The sequence below is a fragment of the Tripterygium wilfordii genome, chromosome 7, assembly GCF_013401445.1.
Source record: "Tripterygium wilfordii isolate XIE 37 chromosome 7, ASM1340144v1, whole genome shotgun sequence".
NCBI classification, from domain to species: domain Eukaryota; kingdom Viridiplantae; phylum Streptophyta; class Magnoliopsida; order Celastrales; family Celastraceae; genus Tripterygium; species Tripterygium wilfordii.
This window is the reverse complement of record NC_052238.1, coordinates 4,721,441-4,745,779: the sequence shown is the minus strand read 5'-3', so window position 1 is coordinate 4,745,779 and position 24,339 is coordinate 4,721,441. Positions and strand designations below refer to the sequence as shown.

Genomic DNA, 24,339 nt, shown 5'->3' with positions numbered 1-24,339 from the left:
ATCTTTCTTCAAATTTTATTTTAATACTTACTAACTCATAAGATTGCAAGGTAGCTAGAGAATGCAATCCAAACCTTGATGACTTTTGGTAGATTATTCCTAAGCAGCCCAATCACCCTTTGGGGCTCCCACAACAACATAATCAACAACATAATAAACTAAACATAAATTGTTTGCCATAATGAAGTTTCAAATTAAAACAAGGAATTCTATTATATCCTACACTAAGAATCGTATTAGTATATTTAATATGGTATAAGGAGTAAAGAGGAGCCAGGCCTTAGTTTTAAACTGCATTTAATGCCAAAGCTTTAAATCATTTTAGTTCTAGTTCGATTAAAGACACATGATTTCAAGATTTGCCGTGGCAAGGCCGTCATGCTTGGGCAAATTGTCAGGTCATGTGAGTCATCACTCATGGATACTGGCCATGCATTTGCATGATTGCCATATTTGGTACACAACACGATACACACACACACACACCCCCGCGCGGCACAGACCAGACGCAACTTTCTAAAGAGGGAGCAAAGATAGATAAATTATAGGGCAAAAGCGTGGCTATGTGGGGCCAACCTTGATGATTAGGTTATGGACAGACAAAGAAACATTGAAACCCCCAAGTGACCCCACTTAGATGATGGGTTAGGGAACCGAACTGGGTCCCCCTTGTCTGCTTGTCCTCCCCTTGAACAGTTGAACTACTGTTTTATTCACTGGTGTGGATCATGAATAAACTTGAAGACTACCATGTCATGTAATCTCAGTGGATGGCATGTTGGTCCACTGCTAGACTTATACTACCCAAAGACTTCCTTAGTTAATCACTGTGAACAATCAGCGTTTCTTAGATTAGCATATATGCTTTGTGAGAGGGTAAAGGAAATTCGACTTTCAAAATGCACCGTAAAAAATATGCTTGCCGACATTAAGATCATTATCTAGGTATCTAACTTTTCACCCATCAAATTCATAGGTCTGTCGTATTGCTAGACGTTGATTGGTCCACTAACCCATTCTGTTTAACAGCTAATCACCGGCAATTATCAAAGGTCAAGACCAAGTTACTGTTTCATTTCTCAGTTTACTATTATTTAGTTCACATCATTAAGGAGAAAGAAGAAATTCGTAGCACATCATAATAATGTCATGTGCAAAATCATATGAATTATCACTAGCTCATTGGTTTGGTACTTTTGGTATTGTAGGAATTATGGAAGGCATGCATGATCATCTAACCAAGTACTTCTAATAAAATTCATAAGGAAGAGACAAAACCTGTTAAGAGTGGAAGCCATTGGCCCATCCAGCTAGATGATACATGGGCCAGAATGTAAAAACAGAGGCCCATACATATTCACCTTTATCAATGTATCTGCCCGACACTTGCACATTGCACTGAAGATAATTAGTTCTAAAATTATATGTACGCATGCATCTGAAAGAACAAAAAGGAACGATAGCACTTTCAATATTCAAGAACCAGTCTCCATGCAGTAAAGCTATTATGCTGTTTGAATTACAGTTTCAGAGTTCCAAACTAAGCAGCCATCTTATTTGATCATCATATAAAATTCAAAGTATCCAAAACATCTACCAGAAAAGGGAATAATTATGCAACAAACATAAGAATGTTGGCATTAGAAGCAGTCCCAAACTAAGCAGCCATCTTCTTTGATCATCATATAAAATTCAAATTATCCAAAACATCTACCAAAAAAGGAAGTAACCATGTAACAAACATACGAATGTTGGCATTAGAAGCACAGCTGCAGTTACATACAGTGACAATTTACATGATGTAGAGCAGCTACAAACTAGGATAGATTTATCAACAGAACTGTACAAAATAGTGGCCAACAGTTCATGATGCAGATTTGAGTGATCAGGTACAAGACATAATACCTTTGGCATGGATTTAATATCCTCAAGCTCCCACAGCAACAGTTCAGTCACCCAAAATACTGAGTGGCTGCCTCATGCTAAGTTCTGCTTTGAGTGCTGGATATCTCTTCAAATCATGAGAATCACCTAAGATTTTCTGCATAGCCAGATTTTACAAACATAATCTATACATTAGGGAAACAGTTAAGTAGCACTGATTTTCAATGCAAAACAAATTACGTAGCACATAGACAAAGCACTGAGAAATTATCCATTGGAATGACTGCTAAAGCATTATGAAGCATGGGTTTCTCAACTTGGCACTTCCACGAGTCACGTGTCAAGACTGAATGAATCAGCAACCTTTTCAATTGCAACCTTCTCATTAAATCATTATAAACCACTAAACATGCATTAAACTACATCCCAAGTCTCAACTCTCAAGCATAGGAACCACAAGTCACTCAGGCCTCAGCACCTCTGACTTCACACTACTCTATTGTCAAGAAAGAATATCATTCCAAATGACAAGATACCTTCATCACAAACATAAAGGGAGTATAACCTCTTTGTGCATAACTCTATGTTCTCTGTGTCCTTTGTACCCATATTTGCCTATATAAAGGCTTATGCAATGAAGAACACACACTTCCACGCAACTCTTCATGCATATATTCCCTTTATATTTGTGATGATGAAGTCAATATACAAATCTGAAAAATTGAAAGCATGTAACAGATCTCAACGGGACCTGTTGGAACAAAAAGGCCCTTTAGTCTAAGGGAGGATCACTTTTCTTTAATACCCATCTCTAATTTTCAGATTTAAAGTTGAACTAAAAATCTGCCATATAGAATTTCAAATGTACATTACCCAAAACACATATCCCTATGTACTAGTCCTTTAAAACTTCCTCAACAATTGATATTTTTATACTCGTCAAAAAACCAGCAGTTATACTATTCTTTTGACATTTGAACCAGTACCTGATAAAAGATTCCAACATGATTCAATTTACATGCAGAGAGCTCAACAATAAACCTCCAAAAATATATCTATAATAATTACGCACAATCCATACAGATCATAAGATCAAAACAAAATTATTCAATGAGTGAGATCATAATAGGAAAATAGCATTTACCAGGGCAGCAGCATGCGCTTCTTGCAGAATGTTTCCATCTATTTCCAACCTGGCAATAGGAAACTCTGGAAGGTGTCCTGATTGTTTTTTACCAAGCAAATCACCAGGTCCACGGAGAAGAAGATCCATATTTGCCAAGTAAAAACCATCTGATGAGTTTTTTAGCACCTTTAACCTTTCTAAGCTGCTTGCCGTTGATGCCAATAATATACATTTAGACTTCCTCACACCCCGACCAACTCGTCCTCTAAGTTGGTGCAACTGAGCTATTCCAAATCTCTCAGCATTCATAACAACCATCATAGAGGCATCTGGAACATCGACGCCAATCTCAATCACTTGAGTAGAAAGAAGTATATGTGTTTCCCCAGATCTAAAGCGTCTCAATGCTTCATCTTTCTCATCACTCTTCAGTTTTCCATGTAATAATCCACAGTTATAATCCTCAAAAATGTCTGATATAACTTCAAGATCTGCAGAAGCAGCACGAAGTTGAGGCAGTTGCTCAGATTGTTCAATGACTGGATACACTAGATACACTTTCCCACCATCTTCTAACTCATCAAGCATCATCTGTTCCACATGAGAGGCTTTCAGATGCCGAATAACATCAAAAGTAATGGAAGAAAGAATTCACAAAATTCTCAATGTTATGCCTATTAAATAAGTCAATACAAGTCAAAAACCATTGTACAAATTAATTCATCAATCCCTTCAATTATAAATTATGACAAACTGAATTCCATTTAACTATATGTTTCAGAAACTAAGATTAAGACAGCAATTGTTTCATCCCACAATCATTAAACAACGAACATAGCCAGGGTCCACAATTTATTTCTTTGTGATCAATGCTGCATTTTTATAGAAAACAACACACATCCATTTCCATAAGGAGCGTAACTGAGTGAAAATTGAAACACAGCTTAAAATGTGCTTGAAGATGTTCTAGTTCAAGGAGAGTTTAGGACCAAAGCTCATCATACAAGTAATAATTGAAAGCAAGACCTCTACCTCAATCAGAGCTACCTCCACCATACATCAAATCATTTCGTATCTTCATTTCTTGTGTCGTTGCACGTTTAGCATAAACATTCTCCTTTATGCTTCATTTATTATTTTCAGCCAGTAATCTATTAATAGTAAACACCCTTCAACTTCACGGGTACTCTTTAATCACACAAAATACCATGAAACACTAGTGATTTTTTAATATGACATATATTTCTACCCACAAATAGGTCAAGAAATTGCACATATTGTTGTAACTTTTCTATAAGAATTTGCATTTGCCAAAATCAATCTCCAGGCATTCAGCTTTACTGGTTCCATCCAAACAATCAAGGAATGCAAAAGTAAGCAGAATTAAACAATAGCATGTAATCCTGTAATATTATCAGTTTGCAATTGGAACTAACAAAAGAAATCATGGAAAAAGAACCTTCATAAAGATTTGTCTCCTTCCAGTAATACTTCTGATATGAGATAAACAAAGCTCTTCAAATTTCCAAAAGCAATGTGGGTTTGCCTCAACTAGTAAGCAAATATCTTATTTAATTGCTTTCACAAAGCCATTTTGAGGATAGTAAGTATCAAAATTTATCACCAATTGCCTTCTTGTCTTGAAAAGCAGAAATCAATTGTAAAGCTAATCAACTTGGTACTATTACATCAATGAAGTTCCATGAAGCATCTTGTTTAAAATATCAAACAAGTAAAATGATAGATACAAGACCCTTACCTTGTACATGTTCTCAAAGCCACTATCATTTCCTTCGATAAGGTATGTTTCAACTGGAACTCTTCCGGGAGGTAAGTCAGTTATCTGTGATTTAGAATCAAAGGAAAAATAATTCTCAGTCTAGTCCATTAAATGAAAGGAGATATGGAACTGACCCATAAAATTCAGGAATTTGTGGGGTCCACTCAGCAATGATAGCACTAAACTTCATAATGTCCTATCATTTGCTGGAAGGAAGTTTTTAATACTTTAAGACTTCAAATCTATCGAATAAACCAATTTTTTTCCCGATTTTCTTCAAGCACTCTCCATTGCAAGTAGTGACCTAATGTTAAAGTTGTTTCACTGCAACATAGTCGGTCACATGTTCAAAATGTGAAAGAACCACACCGCAGGGGGGGGGGGGAATACTACATACATCTTACCTTTCCCCGATCACACCTCTCCTGCGAGATCCTTGCTAAAAGGAGTTGTTAAAACTCTTCATTACAAATAATAGAATGTCTCGTCCCTCAGTAGGACTCAAAATAATACAACAGTAAAGAATCAGATGGTACATACCTGTGTCAGAGACATATCCCCATATAAAGCCAGTGCAAGTGTTCTTGGGATAGGAGTGGCTGACATGGCAAGAACATGTGGCGCCATATAAACATCATTTTTGACTGACGTATCTGGATTAGCTGCTGCCATTCTCGAACTTATGGAGGAATAATACAACTGCAACTTTATGAATATCAAAAAACATTTCCTTTAAAGTGGAGCATTTCTCCAGAAATGATGCAAGAGTTTTGACTACTATATGACATTTAATTGGATATGATAATAGTTTTCACTACAAAGTTGCTATCACTGGTTCTAGACATTATAGACAATTAGACATTAATGATGACATGCTAGTTGTTGCTCAAACCATGAATGATGTGAATCAATCAAGTCCAACTTAGACAAAGAATTCAATATAAGAAACTGACAAAAATAGAAAGCAAAGAAGCTTTAAGTAACTAAAAGAGGCTAGATAGAAATGATATTGGAATTTACTATGTTATAGGCCAAATTCATAAAACATCCTCGACAAACCACTTCATGCTACTGTCGGATAATGTAGAAATGCAAGATGGATGATATTCAATGGTACCATATGCTAGTATTTTCTAAATGGATTATTAGCAGTCATGAACATAAATCAGAGCCTGACATGGTTTGCATCTTCTGCAGATGGATGATTATTTCTGGGAACATGAATAAGGATATAAATCTAGCAACCTGATAAAGGTTCCAGGGTTGTTCGGACGTACTATGTGGGTTTTTGTTCCCTCAGTGGTATCTTTTCCTGCGAGAAAAACCATTTTGAGGCCAAGGATGTTAACGATGTTGCAAGGACTGTCCCAATTCCTAAGGAATCCACAGATTCCGCTCACTGGATTAGATCCATGGCCTTTCCTGAATGCAGCATTGAATATCAGGACTACACCACATGCACAGACCCAAGGGTATTCCTTGACCTTATCATGGTGTCTTGGTGGTTGATGTTAATCATGGATTGTACCAAACGTACTCAACATACTTGCAAATCATATGGCAAATCCTGGAAGGTTTTAATCCAGCCACACAGATTATATGCAAATGATCTTTGATAACCTGAGATTTATTACAAGGCATATGTTTTTACACATGCAGGAGGGTCTATTAGTTGGAGGCCAATGCTATAACTCAAAGAGCTTTTCAGTTTCATTGTGATAATCGACGTGTCATTCACCAGGCTAAACATCAGTTTATTGTTCCTAGAACCACACATATAGGTATGAGGTTTCATAAGGTCAGGATGATTGCTATACTTAAATGCTTCTACGTAAGATCCACCAATCAGAGGGGCAAATTGGCATTTTGACAAAACCAACCACCACATAAGTTGTTTTATATCCTGATTCATGCTCTCCTAATAAGACCCAACGTCAAAGTTTTGGCTCACTCTAACAAAAGCCACACAATCAACCATGGGGCTCGGACAAATCTATCCTAAGGCCTCAGATTGAAACATCAAATATGACAAAGAGGTGATTACAGTAAGCAGTAGACTGCTACATCCCAAAAAGAATGATAGTAAGCCTTTTACCCCACAGCTTCTTAAAGAATCAAGTATCAAACACTTAATGAGAACGTGCTCTACACTGCTGAGATACTTGAGTCTTAGAACTTGACATTACAAGGATGATATAAAGACCCTGAATCCTATATTAAACAAAAAGTATGGTCAACCTAGCTCATTCATACACGATAAATTTGGTAACCATGATTTCTAAATCATTGAACATTAACAGGTACTCCATTTTTCTACAAGAACAATCCTGGTCTTCAAACGTCAACATGTTCTGTTTCTTTTTCTTATTGTCTCTGAGACACAATTGAGAGGTAAAAAAAAAGGACTTCAAACAACAAAGACAACAAAGAAAATTTCATAGAAAGATAAGAGATGAATTTAATCTTTCCCTCTGTTTTATAGCAGAGAACCAAGGAGATGCCACCCTGACTTTAACCCAGGTTTTCCATAACCTTTATCTAATAAGATACAGAAAGATTTAATGCATCTTTAGGAGGTGCCTATTTTCCCGGGCCAAGATTATTGAAGACTCATATTCAATAGGAGAGTAAGTAGACAAGGCCATTGGTTGGAGTAGTGCAAGGGGACCTCAAATGCAACGATCAACAGGGAGACATCGCTAAATTTTTAAGAGACTTTATGGAAGAAACTTCCTCTTATACTTAAGCACATTGTTTAACCACAACATATCACTGAATGTCTGTGGCTTGTGTGCTTATTACTTGTGTTTTCATCTTCCCAGTTTTGATCCAACAAGTTGAGTTTTCATAGAAATTAACCAAAATAGAGCTTTTCGAACTTTTACTGTAGTAAAAGATTGAGAAACTCAAGTAAGATGTGCTCTTAAGAGGACGCTGCAAAATACAAGGATGTAAGTAATAAAAGAACGATATAAACAATAAAATATTAGTAAAAAGTGTAGCTTTAGACCAGGTTAAATGGAAAGACAATCCAAGTTGTTGACCGACCCGAAATAAACCTTATCACATTCATGTAGCTGAATCCACATATTTGGGATTACAGCTTTGATAATGAAAGGGAATTCTTCAGTTCCAATTTCGCTGTTAGAGAACCCACATTCGAATTCGGTAAAACCTACTATGAACTGCAAAGTTCTTATTCATTCATAACAATGGATCAATAAATATTGGTCATCAAAACACAAAGTGCAATCATTGCCATTTGTTCATGTGGAAATGCCGTGAATAGCTTCCTCATCATAAAACAACAATAATAAGGCAATGCAATGGGATCTAAAACCTCTAAATAGTTCATAAAGTATTTCAAATGACATAATATTACACCAAGTGAAAGAAAACAACCTTACTGTTAAATCTTCCTCGCTGAATCACACCAAAGCGATGTTGCTCGTCCACCACGGCAATGCGCAAAGCAAAGAACTCTACCTTTTCAGCTATTAAACTATGTGTTCCAATAACCAAAGAAATATCACCACTTTGGAGATCCTGCGTACAATAAAGCCAATAACACAAACTCAAGATACAGAGAGACAGTTCATGAACAATAACCCGTAGTACCATAAATTAAAGCATGCCTGACGAATCATCCGTGATTGTTTTGATGGAGTCGAACCAGTTAACAATGCAATAGTAGGTTTGGTCTGGTCGTCCATATTTTCTAGCAAACTAAGCATGTGCTCATAATGCTGGACTGCCAGTAACTCAGTTGGAACCATGAAAGCGGCCTAAAGAGAAGATAATGTAAATTAGTCATTGTCATAAAATGTACCAAATCTTCGTGTTAATTGTAAACTGAAGCAGAACAGCAGCATATGGCTGAAACATCGAGAAAGAGAAGCAAAACATATATATTGTAAATCACGAACGTCCCATGCAATCGTTGCCACAAAATAGCTGTGTAAGATGCATATAGATGACATGTATACAATATTATTTGCGCAACATACCTGATACCCAGAGCCTATGACCTCCATACATGCCAGAAAAGCTACCACAGTTTTCCCGCACCCAACGTCACCCTGAAAGATGTATCAACATATTAAGCAGCAGCTTTTTTCTGTTTCCAATAATAGGTCATTGAAAAGAAGAGTCTATCTCGACATTCTTGACGCCACATCCATGTTGTCTTCCTTTCAGAAAAGATTATGCTACCAAGAAAGTGAGAGAAAAGAAAAGGATGACAATTAAGATATAGCTCTGACCGATATAGGTTGTTGGCTTTTGGATTAGATTCACAGTTGACACAGTGAGAGATTCCGAGAATATAAGAGGGATATTGTATTAAACTCGCAGATTTAAATTCCTGAAACACCTTCAAAGTTCTGTTTATTCTTCACATTGGTTCCCTCTCCAGATATCCCTCACACACACCAATGTGTCCTCTAATAATCCTGGTCAGGTGGCTTAGGTCATACTGAAATCTCAGATCCAGTTGTGGACAGATACTTGAACTACAACCAGAACCCTAGCGACTAGCAAGACTTATGCTTGAGTTGAATGTCCTAATTATAGATGGAACACCATATTTTGAATAAATCCAAAAAATTCTCGAGTTGAATCTCCTTGGTAAAGGTGCAACGCTCAATCGATGAAAAGGTAAAAGTTTGCTTATTATGTAGGCCAAAAAAGCTGAACTAGATAATTGTTAGTTGGAAAATAAAACAATAAGGAGAGGAAGAGGCAGCCAACAATGAAGAGGGGGAGAATAATGGTATTCAGCCAGAGAGAGAGAGAGAGAGAGAGTAAATATTACTCTCACATGGCCAATTCATTCTCAAAATATGCTCTCTCATGCATCATCATATTTAGCAAGAACATTGCAAGTCGCAAGATTTAGATAAAACACAAGTCATAGTCCTTACCTTGAACCACAAACTCCCCATGATCCAAAAACTATAAAACCCATCCCTTGTATCACAAATCAAGTAAATTTAATGACTGAGAGGAAAAAGATATATGCATGAGGACCATCTATTCAGATCAAAATTTAGACGTCACAACTTCAAGATCATTATAATACTTGAAGAATACCACAAACTAAAAAGTGACTTCAATAAAAGTCGAAGTGGATAAAGAGACTAATGAATGGGAACGCTGAGTAAAATCAAATACCTGTAAGAGCCGATTCATTGGGACTGGTCTCTTAAGATCCCATATAATTTCTGAGATAGCACTTAGCTGACTAGAAGTAAGAGAATATGGAAGAGCCCTCAAAAACTTCTTTGAGAGACTAGACCATTCCTCCACGTAAGTAGCATTCAGTTCAGGTTTTCTGTACTTATTGAGCAGCCCATCTTTCTCTACTTGTGAACCAAGACCTTCAAGCATTTGGAATAAGCGTCCAAGCTGCAGAGATATAGGTTGCATTCTTAGCGAGACATATTATATATATAACCTTACGCCACGAGACAAGTAATATGATCTTATACCATAATCAACCTTAGCAATTTCAACAAGGAATTTAGATATATAATGAGAAACAACAGGCTCATATGCCAGAGTATCAATCAGTCAAAATCCAACACATAATCAAGTGACCTGAAGGTAGAAAAACTCATCAAATATGAGCCTCTTTCGAGCCAAATCAGCACTCTCTTTATTTTTCGGTTGGTGAATTCCAAAATATGCCTGCATAATCAACAAAATATTCAGCTCTGCACTGAAAAGTGAAAAGTGCAAAAAACCAGCAGGAAATGTTGTTTCAGTTAAGTTTGCACATGGCAAAAGACATGCAGATGTTCCATCATAAAAAACAAGTTCATAAATAACCAATATGTGGTGCAAGAAATTTTATATGAATAAATTCGAACTTGAGCATCTACAGACTACAATGCAGAAAGACATTAGAAGAGGTTACGTAAAGTAATTCGAATTTTAATAGTTTATAATTTATGTTAACATATTTGGATTACATAAGAACATGTGACTCAATGGTAGAGGTGTAGTTACCTTTATTAACATGTTTGGATTCCTTTCGTAGGACTCTAGTATTGGGAGGGGTGCAACACCAAGACTTCCCAAAGGTCACCAATTTGGTACACTCATGACTCATATAGGATTAGAATCGAGTTTCTGAATCACTGAGCTAACTTTAAAAACCCTATGTAACATATACCAAAACCCATGCGCAAAAAATCTCAAGCATCATAAAAATAAAAAATCAACTCAGAGTAACTTCTGATGTTGTGGTCATTCCTTCCATATCCACTGTTGAGCATCCCTACTCTATAATATACAGTCTATGAAAACATTATCGTTTTGGTAGTTGGTACTCCTTACAAATAACTTATTTGTACTTCTTTCTCTTTCCCACTTTTGGTGCTTTAAAAATTTTATAATTCAAAAATATAATATAAATTATAGAAGGTTAAGCAAAATTTTATCAGAGATTCAAATCTTTTCAAATAGAAATAAACAAATAATTCATAGGAAAAAAAGGTCCCTTACATCATGGAGAGATAAAAGCCCAAACTCCTGAGTGATTTCTGTAGGAATTGGATCAACATCAGCAGGCAAGGATTCTAAAGCCCTGGAAGTTATTAAAAATCATATATATATGACTTTGCATATCAGTACAATCACAAGATTACAAACTCAAAACCAAATATTCCTATACTTGAGGAAATTTAAGCAAAATAATAAATTAGAAGTGAAAACCAATTCCCGGCCCAAAAAAATGAACCCATGATAGGTACATGATAGAATACATTTAATTTAAGCCATAACAGATGCATACATCCATTGGGAATACAGCGAATTCGATGGCCAATAACCTATAGACGTGATCGTTTCACTCAAAAGAACAGCCATAATGCCTTCCTGCTATGCATCTAACTTTTTTTATCTTTCAAAAGAACCAAACTCATGCTTCAAAAAGCATATACCGAGTGGTAAAAAAGCTAATTCAGGTGCGTTAGTTTGTACAAAGAGTACACTGCTTGCACTGACACTCTGACAGACATAATATGTCATAAAGATTCTTTCATTAGATCCATGCACTGTCTAAAATTAGCGGCCTTGTAATTGTAAACGCATACAAATGGTAAAAGGTGGAAATGTTGCCTTTTCAAATATCCTGCTATCAAACAAAGTTCAAGATGTCCCTGGACCACATTCTTGAAATGGCCTACGAAAGGATAGCATCACAGTCCACTAACATAATAGAGAGAACAAAGTAGATTCCAGTCTTTCATTCAAAATAATAGATTCCATAAAATCTTTAAAAAATTAAAAAAAAAAAAAGAGGCAAGAAGCACCAACCTTGCAATAATGGTCCGAAGAAAATTAGGATTTATTCCTCCTTTTGAGGGGTATATTGGATATGACCTCCTTTCTAATTGAAGAGATGAATCTTTTTCCTCAATAAGTGCATCGATATTATACTCCCTCATTTCATAATGATCTTTAGTACGCATGGTTCTCACCTAGAAGCAAGGCACAAGGTTTGAGCAAAATATTCGCATGACAACTATATATAATACTCAGACAAATGTATACAACTTCGAAAGAAATAAATACTACGATAGTGCATTATGGTTGACAAAAATATGCAAGTTCTTGCTACTATAACTATTTAATCCCGATAAAAAAGGTAAACAACACTCATGCACAAGGCTCCCACAGTGGGTGGGGTTAGCACATGCAAGATGTACGCAAACCTTAACCCCCACATATTATGTGGAGAAGCTGTTTCAAGGAATTGAACTTGTGACCTCTAGGTTGCATCCCGGCAACTCTACCTCTAGGTCACACGTTTGCCTATTATTTTAATCCCAATATACAAATAAAATACTCAAATGTTACACATTGAACATATTCCAAAACACTAAAACCTGGCATCACAAAAATCCGAAATTCAATCAGCAATGCCAGCAAGATAGTTTTGAGCTCATATCCAGGGTTTACTCTAAAAGTAAAGCAAATTGTCCCAACAGAACTCGGCCAATAGTCGCATCATCTGTTTTTATCATGTCACAGTCGTATAGTTGAGGAGCCACTGAATCTTAAAAATGGAATCTTTCCAAAAAAAAAAGATTGTCTAACTTCCAAGTTCCAACACACATTATGTCACTTGCAGGTTACTACATCATGAATCCATAAGCACATATGTCAGTGTAATTGATGCGAAACAGCGAAAGTAACCCAGAAACATCAAGGATATCTATGTATATCACGAAATTCAGTAAAATCAAACGAAAAAAGAGGAAAATTAAGGCCAGAATCTGTTCGCAGTAATTTAGAGTTCACATCTAACTTCCAGATCTCACTTCCATGTCTGAGCATCACTTTTCCCCATGTTTTGTGAGGGTTAAAAGTTTATTGACCAAAAGCAGTAAAGAGGAAATGAAAGCAGTAAAGAGGAAATGCTCTTTAACAGTAACTACATATGAGAGGGAAAGCATTACATCTACGAAAAAAAATTTTGTTTACACCAATTGTTGTTATACCCCCCCCCCAAAAAAAAAAAAACAAAAAGAAAATAGAGTGCCCTCAGCACTTGTGGCCCACGTTGATGATTCATCCTCACAAAAGTCTTTTGTTCCTCTTTCTCCAAATAATCCAACAAATCACCCAAGGTCAACAAATTTGTTCCGGCCCTTTTAGGTACGACTGAAAGCCAAGCATTTAATCCTTTCTCCAATGCAATGACAACCACCCACCATATACCCATAAATGGGTAGTTTGTTAAGGATTGTATATACCATAAATTTTGAAACTCCTATTCCACATGCTTTAAATATTACTACAACAGATGAAAAACATAAGATCAATTGCGTAAACTGGGACACCGTTAAACAATCCAAGAATTTGATTGCTTCCTTAACTAAAGGTGATATAATCACGATGACCAACATATCAATAATTTTGAAAATGAAAATCAAATAAGAATAAGAATAAAAGCACAGGAAATGGTCAACAACAGATACAACTAAAACTTACCTTACCACTAACACATACTAGGTCTCCCAATTTATGCTTCTCCTGAACACACTTAAGAAAAGGCTGACTAGCAAAACGAGTGCCACGGAAAAATTTCTTCAGATGCACGTAAATTGTTTTTTTTCCGAATCTACCAGTATCATCCACAGCATGCTCAAGGGCTGCCTCATTGCTAGCAATCTCACAAGCAACAACCACTTCAAGAAACGAAAAGGAGTAGCCAGCCCTGATTCCCCTGGAAAAAAAATTATGATAAATTCTCTCCACGGTTAAGCATAGTAAACGATATTGCATTTTTTCCAAAACTAACGCCAAAACCTAAAGGTCTCACAAGGCATATAATCTTCTATTAAGGGTATTTTATGATTTACGGTCCTCCGACATCATATTTATCAGAAGTTAGAATTCTCTTGTATTCTAATGGAAGTTAGAATTCTCTTTTATTCTAATGAGAAGTCACAAAATTTTGCGTACAGAATACTAATCATATTCACAATATTAGCATGGCATGCAGGACCTCAGGTAATAGTTCTTCATGTTTCCATCACTGTAAATGTTCAGTTATCAAGAGAGTATAATTTATGATATATCAGTTCATTAACTGTTAAAGAACAGAAAGCCCTCACTCTTATGAAATCTGCTCACTCCATGTACATCAAGGCATTAGATTTCATTTCCCCTCACCAAATGCCTCAGAGACCAAGCCAAGCACATCCATGGGACCATAATAAAAGGCAAAGCTGGACAAAACTTTCTTGAAATCCAATGAAGACGATGCAAAAGTAAAACAATATGCATGTATTCTAGAAAACTATTATCACCAAACAACAAATATCTGCTTACCTAGAAGATAAGACTTCCCCAACACAAATCATGTATTGTCCATCATCAATTTCTGCCTGGGCATTCTGTAAATCAGCATAAGTTCGAGGAAAATGATGTAGCAGTTTCCTTAGCTGCATGGAAACAATAAGTACAGTGTGAAGCTAAGACCAATTTCAAGCACAAGTTTTAGAAGGCAGTGCTTTTATATGGTCTCAAAAGAATCACCGTGTGAAAACCACAGCTCTCCAGTTGACGGCAATACTTTTTGCTCAATCCAGGAATGCAACTGATAGAATTATCCAGGGACAACACAACAGATTCAGCATCCAATTCCGATATAAGCACTGCTTTGCTAGGAGATTCGACTGTAAGCCCAGGATCATTGGATTTATCTTCAGCTTCCAAAGTTACGGACTGAGATGGCAAAGGAAAAGTAAAAATTGTCATCTCAATATTCCTTTGGTGTAGGAAAATCCGCCTTCAAAATACTGTCAGGTGATAGGAAAGTAACACCAAGACCATTTTGAGAGTTCACCTTTGCAGTGGCATCTGTAGAACACCATGGTTCACCGATGGTATTTGAATGAACCCACTCAGCACCCATGGATGTAGGAGGAAAATCTTCTAAACTTGAAGCTGGTAATACACTCATCATTTCAGAGCAAACTGGGTTCTCTTCATACAGTGCAACTAGAGGAGAACTACCCAAAATGATAGATGGATACTTTCTACGTGCCAAGGAAGCATCAAAGTCATCGATAGCAGCTTTAAAACTTGGACCAGATTGTTTTCCGGCTCGTTTATTTGCAATTGAATCATGAAAGCCATTACAATGCATAAGAACTGATACCTACAAGCAAAGAGAATTGCTATATGTGGATAATTTTTCTGGCAAAATAAAAGAGGGAACACACTCTAATGGAGACAATTTCCTGATCCTTTGTGAAGTTTTTGAAGAGTTTTGCTAAAGATGCAAAAGAAAAAAATTATACTACAAAAGAATAAGTTCAAACCAAATGGAGCAAAGGATGTAAGAGAGTTTGCATCAACATCCAGTGGTAGGCATGCCATTTAACCTTAACAGAGATATGTGCTATAGCACAACAAATGAAATATACACATATCCAAGATGATGAAGTCTGCATCGATTGAAACAAATCAAGGAAAGATCTTGCAATATGCACCCATGCGCATGCAAATACTACTATAAGAAAAGTGCGATTTGAATAGATGAGAAAACAAAGGGGCAAATAAAGCCCAAACTGACAGGGGTAAAAAGTAAATTTGAAAATAATATCGCTCTGGATGGAGCATAGATAAGCACTTAAGCCGGAGTCATAGGAAAACATATACCTAATAAAAGTCATTCATAAGTCAAATTGCATTATAATGTCGTATAAACAAATTAATTGGACATTAAAAAAAAGGAGATGTTCCCATTATAGCTCAATTAGAAAAGACATGAAAAAAGAAACATAAATTCAAACAGAGAGATCAAATTCAAAGCATTGTTTATACCTGAAGCAAAATAAAAAAGAAATCAATTTTATGAGGATTAACCAGCACAAAAGACTCATGCAGTTATATTTTATGAAGGCACCTTATCAAGCAGCTTCGGATGATCACCAATGCCATTTGTCTCATAACCATCTACTTCCTGCAGCAGCTTTTCTGCATATTTATGCTTTGCTCGATAATGTATTTTTGATACTTTGGATAAGAGGAAATTATTAAACCTGTGAATGACGTAGCCAGTTAAGAAGGGGTATAAACCTCCATACTCGAGCTTAAAGTGATAACAAGAACACTGTACAGTACCTCATTTTTGTACCCAAAGAATTCCAGTATCCTATCTCCACTTTGAAGACAATATCACTTCTCACTCGCTTCCCACCAAAACACTGAGGGTAAAAAAAAAATTCATTTCAAGAACCATTACACATACAAATGTCAAAACCCACCAAAAAAGGCTCCCAGAAGAATACTTCTATCAGGAAGAAATAGAAATGTTTATGACATAAATATTACCAGCAGACTTATGTTAGACAAATTAAACAACTAGAAACGTGACGTCAGCGACAGCAAGACACTAAGAATAATAGATACAAGCATTTAACTCAAAGCATCCAGAAAACGGCAGATAAGAAAAAGTGACTTGACAGTCCGTCATATTTTCACTTCACTTCTCACACAACATTATAATGTTGACACCAATGTTTTGCATTCGTCTTAGCCTTTTATAGAATCCACTATTCTCAACTCCACCCTACAATCCTATCCATCTTATGTGAATATGTAAAACTTAAAGAATCATCAATAAAATCTAACAAAAAAAGCAACATTTTACAAAGCTCCAAAGTCCAAATCCAATGTCGTGGTATAAATATCCATGTGCAATGCATCATACTATAAATCCTTAAAATCTTTCAATGTGAAGAGTCTGAAATAATCATGGGCTTTAATCTCCACAAGTTAGCCTTCACCAAAAACTTAATGATAATAATCCACCATTGCATGCAAAATCAAACAGTAAGCCAAAAGCCAGGCTAATTAAGTATGGATTTAGTTAAAATTGCGATCTTAGAAAGGAAAAAAAAAAAGTATTGCAGAATCAAAAACACCAAAATTTCTGCGGAAATTTATGCATACCGCGCCACACGATTGAACAACTGAGAGCGTAAGTGCCATACAAAACAACCTTAGGCCACAGACAGGACATTCCCAAATAACACAAGCATCTAAGCTGCAAAAAACATATTTGAGTGAATCATTAAGGTTAACAAACAACTTCAACAGAGAGCTCGAAATCATCTAAGATTTTATTAAGTGTACCTGTGTCTTTCTCCTAAATAAAATAACATCTACAACAATTGAACTAGAAATATTACTCAATCTAGAACGTAAATTTTGAGTTTATATCTGCTTTCCTGAAGGAATAGTACGAAGATAGGACGCCGTCTATTTGAAAAGGAATTCAAAACCAAACAATCATGAAAAGTCTAGGTTCACGGTGAACTTTTCCCCAATAAATTCAGCAACCAAACAAAGAAATCTGAAACGAGAGATTAATGAAAGGAAACGCTAGAGAGTGTCGTCAAACACCAGATTACATAAGAAAGTTCAATACCCAAACGATATGCCAGCAGCCAATTAAGGAAAGCCGAAAACCAGAGATTAGCGAAAAAAGGAAGCTCTAGAGAGTTCCGTCAAACACCAGTTCTATGTAAGACCTCGAATCCTGAACTAGGAAATGTTTGAACTGCACGAATATAGACGTTAGCCCCAGTAACATTTTTATAGGCTCATCACCGCCATATGTCCATCCTAATAAACCCCTATCGCACTTTTCGCGCTTTATGAACGTTCTCTCTTTTCTTTTTCTTTTTCTTCTTTTTCCTAAAACAACGTTATAAAAATATTTTTTTAACTTACAATTTTAGGAAACTTTTGGTTTCCCCAAAATCCTATCCTTATTTTTTCAAAATAAAAAAAAAACGACTATTTTCTAAACAAATCTAAAAGTAAGATATATTAGGGTCTGACCAGAAAGATTAATACAAATAAATCAGAAATAATAAAAGGGGAAAAAAAGAAGCGGCTCGTATGACTTGATTCATCTGAGCCAAGTCGGTCTATATGTATATACGAAGAAACTTAGGGTTCGGTCGTGAATCAACATTTTTAGCGTCTCTGGAAGAATGTGGGTAAAGAAGAAATTTCAATGGCGGCTAGGCAAACGAGGGAGAGCAGTGTGAATCAGTGGCTCTGAAATACCTGTAGGTACTCTACAAGGTGTCCTTTACATCAAATCTTGATGGCATCATACGACGGGTTATGTGCTTGATGGTTGCGGTGGACGCGTGATAAACCAGATTGTTGCTTGAAGCTCTTCAGCCTTTCTCCTTCGCGCGGTCGATAGTCTTCGGGCCGTTGGGGTTCGTTTCTCGGTCTCAAAAGTCTTCTGGATGTTTATGTTTATGATGCGCACCGTCTTGGTCTCTCTTTAGTCTTTTATCTAATGCGGCACCGTTTCATTTAGCAGTGCCAAAGTGCGGCGTTTTAATCGTGTAATCATTTTCTTATTTTGAACATTTTATATTATTTAAATGGTCGTGTGACCGTTCTCTTAGCTAAGAGAAAAAAAGGAAAGACTAATACAAGTTTTAATGGGTCTTAATGACAATTACTGTCATGTGACAAATCAGGTGTTCCTTTCCCAGATGTGCGCAAAGGTTTTAATATTATACTGCAACAGGAAAGGAAGAAAAAAAAAATGACACAAGATAGCAAGACAGTCAAAGAAGAAGCAATAAAACCATTGCAATGGTCAAACTACACTACACCAAACAATAATTTTAGACCTCATTTCAAGAATAATCAAAGCAGATTCTCATCAAAATAGTCACTCAAATGCAAAAGAAGGGATGTACTGCACTCATTGCTTCAGTTCCGATAGATCTTGAAAAAGCTTTATCCGCGAAGTTGCTCTCCGCTGCCCATCGTTCTTTTTTTCACAAACCCAGCTCAAACGCCATTACATGACGATCAAAGGTCATTGCTGCCTTAGAAATTTTGTTGAGACAAGTAAATCAAAATTTAGTGATACAAATGTTGCAAGTCTTGTTTTACCAAACAGAAGTCTTATATGCAGAATGGAAATGTTTTATACTCTATTGCAAGTTGAATCAGAGAAGTGGGATTTATTCATTGTTTGAGGAGGAAATCATAAAACAACAGCAAGGAGAATCATTTCAGAATTCAAATAGCTCTTTTGGAAAATGAGGGCCAAGCTTGATCCTTCTGATGGCCAAACAGTCCCCTCTCCGAAACCCAGTCTTCTATCATTGCCTGAGAGTTCACTGGCTGATCGGTTGGCACAAAATGGCCAGCTCCCATCACCACTACATGGCTCAAACTCCCCCACTTTTGCACATACCCTGCAAGCTCTCCATTCACTCTCCAAACCTCTCTCTCAGCCTTCAAAAAACTTCCTATGCCCTCCCATTTCATTGTCTTGACCCATGCCTCAGTTGAAACCACCCCATCTCTTAAATCAAAGTGTCCCTGATAAAGCAAAACCTTACTCCTTTTCACCAAGAACTCCACCATGTATTTCACACTCTTCATCACATCCTCATGCAGTACAGCCCCCACCACATCGCTGCAATCGTCATACACCATTGACTCATTCACTCCCAATGCCTTCTTGGCCACTTCATGGTTCAAAAATCTGGTCACCAAGGCTGTGTTGTACGGTGCTTTCTTTGTAAAGTCATACAGAGTGACCAACCCTGTCATGTTCTGCAGCAAGTTCAACACTCCGTTTCTTGCATCTGTTGCTGCACTCCAGTTTGCCATTTTAACTAGTTTAACAGCCTCGGACTGAGCTTTCTCCAATTCCCCCTTTTGCTTCTCATTGACTAGACCAGAATAGTAAGCATTCAAGGCATGAGTATTCACTTGTATCACCGGGTCTGTTAACCCATCACCTATAGCAACACCTGCCAAGTTCACTTGCTGCGACTCTGGTAACCGCATATTCTTCTTCAAAATATAGTAACCAATTGCAGGAACATACTTCCCTGCATAACTTTCCCCAGTGATATATATGGGGCGATTTTTGAACACTGGATCTGAATTTACAAACCCCGTAATTGCCACAAATAGGTGCTTGGCGACAGCATGCTGATCTCTTGGGATCTCCTCAGGCTTGGGAGCAATGCTAAAACCGGTTCCTATTGGGTTATCAAGGAAAAGAAGGCCGTAGATGCGGTTCCAAGCCCCAGGATTGGCTTTGAGGGTAATGCGTTCGACGTTTTGACTGTAAGAACTAGTCACAAGCCAAGGTCCAAGCTCGAGGAAGTTTCCAGTCATAGACGAGCACCCAGGACCTCCCTGGAGCCAAATGAGGAGTGGGGTTTGGGAAAGGGAAGAGGTAGAGCTCTGAGCTTCATAGTAAGTGTAGTAAATCGCGGAGCCGGTGGCTGGATTGACGGGGAGATAGCCAGATTTGGTGGGGAGAGCTTCATCTGGAAAGACAGCAGTCGACGCAGGTACAGATGAGGCTTGTAGAAGGTACAAGGAGAGCAATAGGAGGATAATGAGGAAGGAGACTTGGCCCGTTGACTCCATCTGTTCTGAAAAGGTTGAAACTGTGTCTTTTGCTTTGTGTTCGAGCATTTGTACTAATTTAGTGTTTTTTGTTTTTGGTGAGCATTGGTTTTGTAGGTTTTTTCTTCTCTTCCTTTGGTAAGGTAAAGCATGTAGTTGGGCGATACATGGTGTTGCCAAAAAACCAACGAGAGTTTGTTTGGTTGACGATCGATTGGGTTAGACATATGTGTATTTAAAGTTCGATTCTAATCACAAATATAATTCTCTAAGGTATTTAAAAAGAAAATTTGTAGCAAAAAATAAATACAAACCTATCACTGCATAGATGTGGATCAAACACTCTGTTAAATTTATTATTTTGGGACAAACACAAATGGGTTATAGAAATAAATAATGTCCTACTTTTTTATTCCTTTTGATAATGACCCAATTTTTTAAAGCCATTAAGCCCTGCCTATGATTTACAAATTATAAGTGGCAGACAAATCTAGAGGAAAACGTATTTGACTGTTTGGATGCAAAACTTAATAATTAGAGGAGAATTAGAGGTGATCAATTGATAAAAAATTATCAACAAAATCCCGATTTATCAGTTATTTTCAAATCTTATTTAGTGGTATTCGAACTGTTAATTGACTGAATAATTGAAATAATCGTCATTAATTAATGATTGGTCAGTTAAATTTTTGAAAAAAAAAGTCAAAAGGACTAGGTATTGGTCAACGAGACAGAAAATCACTGCCGCTTAACTCATTTGAAGGTCGTCAAATAAACCGGATTTGCAGCTCCCCGTTGTTGTCACTTCTCCTCCTATCACCTTCACTGCTCTCTTCTCATTTTCAGTTTCTTTGTCCACGGAAAAGCTATTGTAGCTACTCTCTGCTCGACCCTCGACCTCCGCGCTGGTATTTTTTTCCTTCTTCTCCGTCTCTGTCTCGGATCTGGATTGGATATCAGTTTAGTTTCGGTGTTCGATTTGTAGATTATTTTTGTTATTTTCGTTTTATCTTCTTGTTTGGTAGCTGAACTACTTAGTGCCATTGCTGATTGTTTGATGTTAGTGGTCTCTTTAACGTGCCATGCACATAACCTGTTTGATTTTTTGTCTGAACCGTAAATCTTGATTTCAGTTCTCCTTAGTACAGCCAACAATGATGATGCTATACGACGGGATTAAAGAAATATTGAAGATTCAAAAGTTCCGCAGGATTGTGTCATACACTGGTTTCTATGGTTTTGTTGCGGTCTTGAGCTACGCATACACGAGTAATACGTGAGTCATCGCACTCAAGTAAATATGAGTTTTGATGCTTCCTCTTTCGTCCGTCCTTCTGGCTGCTTTGTTAAGAGTTTACCAACGTGTCTGAGTTTTGATGTTTATATTTTTTTGTCTATATACTTTCTTTATTAAGTTTTATTGCTCTTGGGGCGGTAGAAGAAGAGCAGGTTTTCTAGAGCTTAATTAATTGGTAATTTGGACATGTCTACTTTTGCTGACATTGGATTTTCTTCGCTTCTTTCTTGTGGCTTTGTTGCTTTGATTATGTAGAACAAGAGCTGGATATTCTAGAGCTGACCAATTTTATGCATCTTACCCTGCCGGAACTGAGTTGTTAACTGACACAACTAAGGTTTGTGAGAAAAAGAGTTTCAAAGGTTTAGTTTGTAATATTGGTTTGTGTTTGATTGATGTTTAAATATTTCTGAACATTTTTTTTCATAATTTGTTGTTGAATTTCTACAGTTATATAAAGCCGCACTTGGGAATTGCTTTGAATCAGAAGATTGGGGACCAATTGAGTATTGTATAATGGCTAAGCACTTTGAGCGTCAAGGAAAATCACCGTATGCTTATCATGCTGTAAGTTCTACCATGGTGGTAATTTTTTTGGTTTATCTTCAAAATTTTGTTTCTTTGTATATGTTCATATTAGAAATGGACTTGGACTTTTGATAACCCTCTTGGCTTGTTTGTAGAAAAAAAGACAGAGAATGAAATAATAATATTGCTCGATTGTTGAGGTTTAAAGGTGAATTTTATATGTGCTGTTTATCCTGCCATGCTTTATAACAAAATGCTAGGTTGTCAAGTTGCAATATAGTAAAAAAAAAAATGAAATTAGTATGTGAATGTGTGGCAGTATGCAGAAAGTAAGATAGAAAACAAATATGTTTGATCTAGTGTAAAGGTCAATTTGATTAAAGATGATAAAAATCACCTAACATGGTATCAATATGTCCAACTTAGAACTATCAGTGTTCCATTTGAGAAATTTGACAAACTTGACAAACTCAAGTGAGATTTTTAGAAGAGAAGCAGACGGATTGGATTCAGTGGTGAAAGAGGTTTCATGTGGTGGTCTGATACATGTGTTAACGGTAATGAAAAGGCCAAACGATTAGTCTGGTATTATTTGAGTGAGTAGAAAGTAACGGGGCAGCAGATAGTCCCTGAAATTTTTGTTGGCTTGGTGATATATAGTTAGAGGTCTCATTAAAGGGCCTCACTGTTATTAAGTTCTCTTGTTCATTCTGTCTTGTTATTGATGAGTATGGTGCTCTTTATCAAAAACTATGACTATGGGTGCTTGTTCAACTGTTTTGGAAGAAATTGTTTGTCAAATCAAATTATTTCTGTCTTGGTTGATGGTCCCAATCATATACTTGTACAATGTTTTTTTTTTTTTTTTGACAATAATAGATTCTTTTTATGCATGAAATCAGTATTTATTGTTGGCTTCTTACTCTAACATCAGGTTGATGGTTCAACTTATGTACCTTGACAATGATATTTGTTTGTTGTTCTCTTTTAACTACACTGCATTCTGCATCGCATAAAATTGGTGTTCAACTCTGGGCTCCCTACAGTAACATCTGTGTATACTTTGCAGCAATATGCAGCACACCTTCTTTCTCATGGACAACTCGATGGGAGTGGCTAGGAAAGAGTCCAAGTTCATTTCCAGGTGCTCAAATGGATATTTCTTGACAATAATATATAAATTGAGCTGTTGGTAGCACTTCAATCCGTTGGAAACGAATGAAGACTGTCTGGTGCTTTCATTAATGTGAAATACAACCTTGTTTGACATATCCTGCTGTACCTTTGGTTTCCTTATACTGCAATCATGGCACATTTTTTTTATTCTTATCTTGTGTATATTCTCGTAGAAAGAATCAATCATCACCATTTCGGCATTTCCACCTCCTTTCTCATGGACAACTCGATGGGAGTGGCTAGGAAAGAGTGCAAGTTCATTTCCAGGTGCTCAAATGGATATTTCTTGACAATAATATATAAACTGAGCGGTTGGTAACATTTCAACTTTCAAGTCGTTGGATGCTAATGAAGACTGTCTGGTGCTTTCATTAATGTGAAATACAACTTGTTTGACATATTCTATTGTGCCTTTGGTTTCCTTATACTGCAATCATGGCATATTTTTTGTTCGTATATTTTTTACTCATCAATATCAGTGAATATTTTGGTCTTTAATGATGAGTTCGTGTAAAAGCATGAATATGGCCAGAAAAGAACAGCAAAGAAAAAAATTTCTTCTACTTTGCACATTTGCTGTTTCTTCTGCTTTCTCCAACTTTTTCCCTGAGA

At 36.6% G+C, this 24,339-nt stretch overlaps 3 protein-coding genes across 11 annotated transcripts; 1 reads left to right on the top strand and 2 right to left on the bottom strand.

Annotated features, from left to right (window-relative positions):
- Nucleotides 1–1,113: 1,113 nt before the first annotated feature.
- On the bottom strand, nt 1,114–18,654 carry LOC120002792 (ATP-dependent DNA helicase homolog RECG, chloroplastic). Of its 8 annotated transcripts, none has more exons than XM_038851609.1 (20): nt 17,448–17,711; nt 17,265–17,358; nt 16,434–16,516; nt 16,216–16,351; nt 15,151–15,465; nt 14,841–15,029; nt 14,634–14,746; nt 13,791–14,025; nt 12,111–12,274; nt 11,298–11,379; nt 10,389–10,478; nt 9,963–10,196; nt 8,798–8,869; nt 8,426–8,575; nt 8,193–8,336; nt 5,331–5,495; nt 4,770–4,853; nt 3,029–3,601; nt 1,906–2,041; nt 1,114–1,398 (listed from the first exon to the last, which is right to left on the bottom strand). In XM_038851609.1, exons 1-19 carry the CDS (start codon nt 17,474–17,476, stop codon nt 1,949–1,951), a joined length of 3,045 nt encoding a protein of 1,014 aa, XP_038707537.1. In that variant the 5' UTR covers nt 17,477–17,711; the 3' UTR covers nt 1,114–1,398; nt 1,906–1,948. The 8 variants fall into 8 exon arrangements, with proteins under 8 accessions (XP_038707537.1, XP_038707538.1, XP_038707539.1 ...); XM_038851610.1 differs by having other exon boundaries at nt 1,114–1,385; XM_038851611.1 differs by lacking the exon at nt 1,114–1,398 and adding an exon at nt 1,420–1,438 and having other exon boundaries at nt 17,448–17,712.
- Nucleotides 18,655–19,293: 639 nt separating this feature from the next.
- Nucleotides 19,294–20,822, bottom strand: LOC120001298 (serine carboxypeptidase-like 50). The gene has a single exon (XM_038849549.1). It carries the CDS (start codon nt 20,793–20,795, stop codon nt 19,374–19,376), a length of 1,422 nt encoding a protein of 473 aa, XP_038705477.1. The 5' UTR covers nt 20,796–20,822; the 3' UTR covers nt 19,294–19,373.
- A 628-nt stretch (nt 20,823–21,450) lies between these two features.
- On the top strand, nt 21,451–24,225 carry LOC120003010. Of its 2 annotated transcripts, XM_038851895.1 has the most exons (6): nt 21,451–21,634; nt 21,860–22,002; nt 22,279–22,360; nt 22,474–22,590; nt 23,621–23,695; nt 23,901–24,225. In XM_038851895.1, exons 2-5 carry the CDS (start codon nt 21,881–21,883, stop codon nt 23,669–23,671), a joined length of 372 nt encoding a protein of 123 aa, XP_038707823.1. In that variant the 5' UTR covers nt 21,451–21,634; nt 21,860–21,880; the 3' UTR covers nt 23,672–23,695; nt 23,901–24,225. The 2 variants fall into 2 exon arrangements, with proteins under 2 accessions (XP_038707823.1, XP_038707822.1); XM_038851894.1 differs by lacking the exon at nt 23,901–24,225 and having other exon boundaries at nt 21,452–21,634; nt 23,621–23,874.
- The last annotated feature ends 114 nt before the right edge of the window (nt 24,226–24,339 follow it).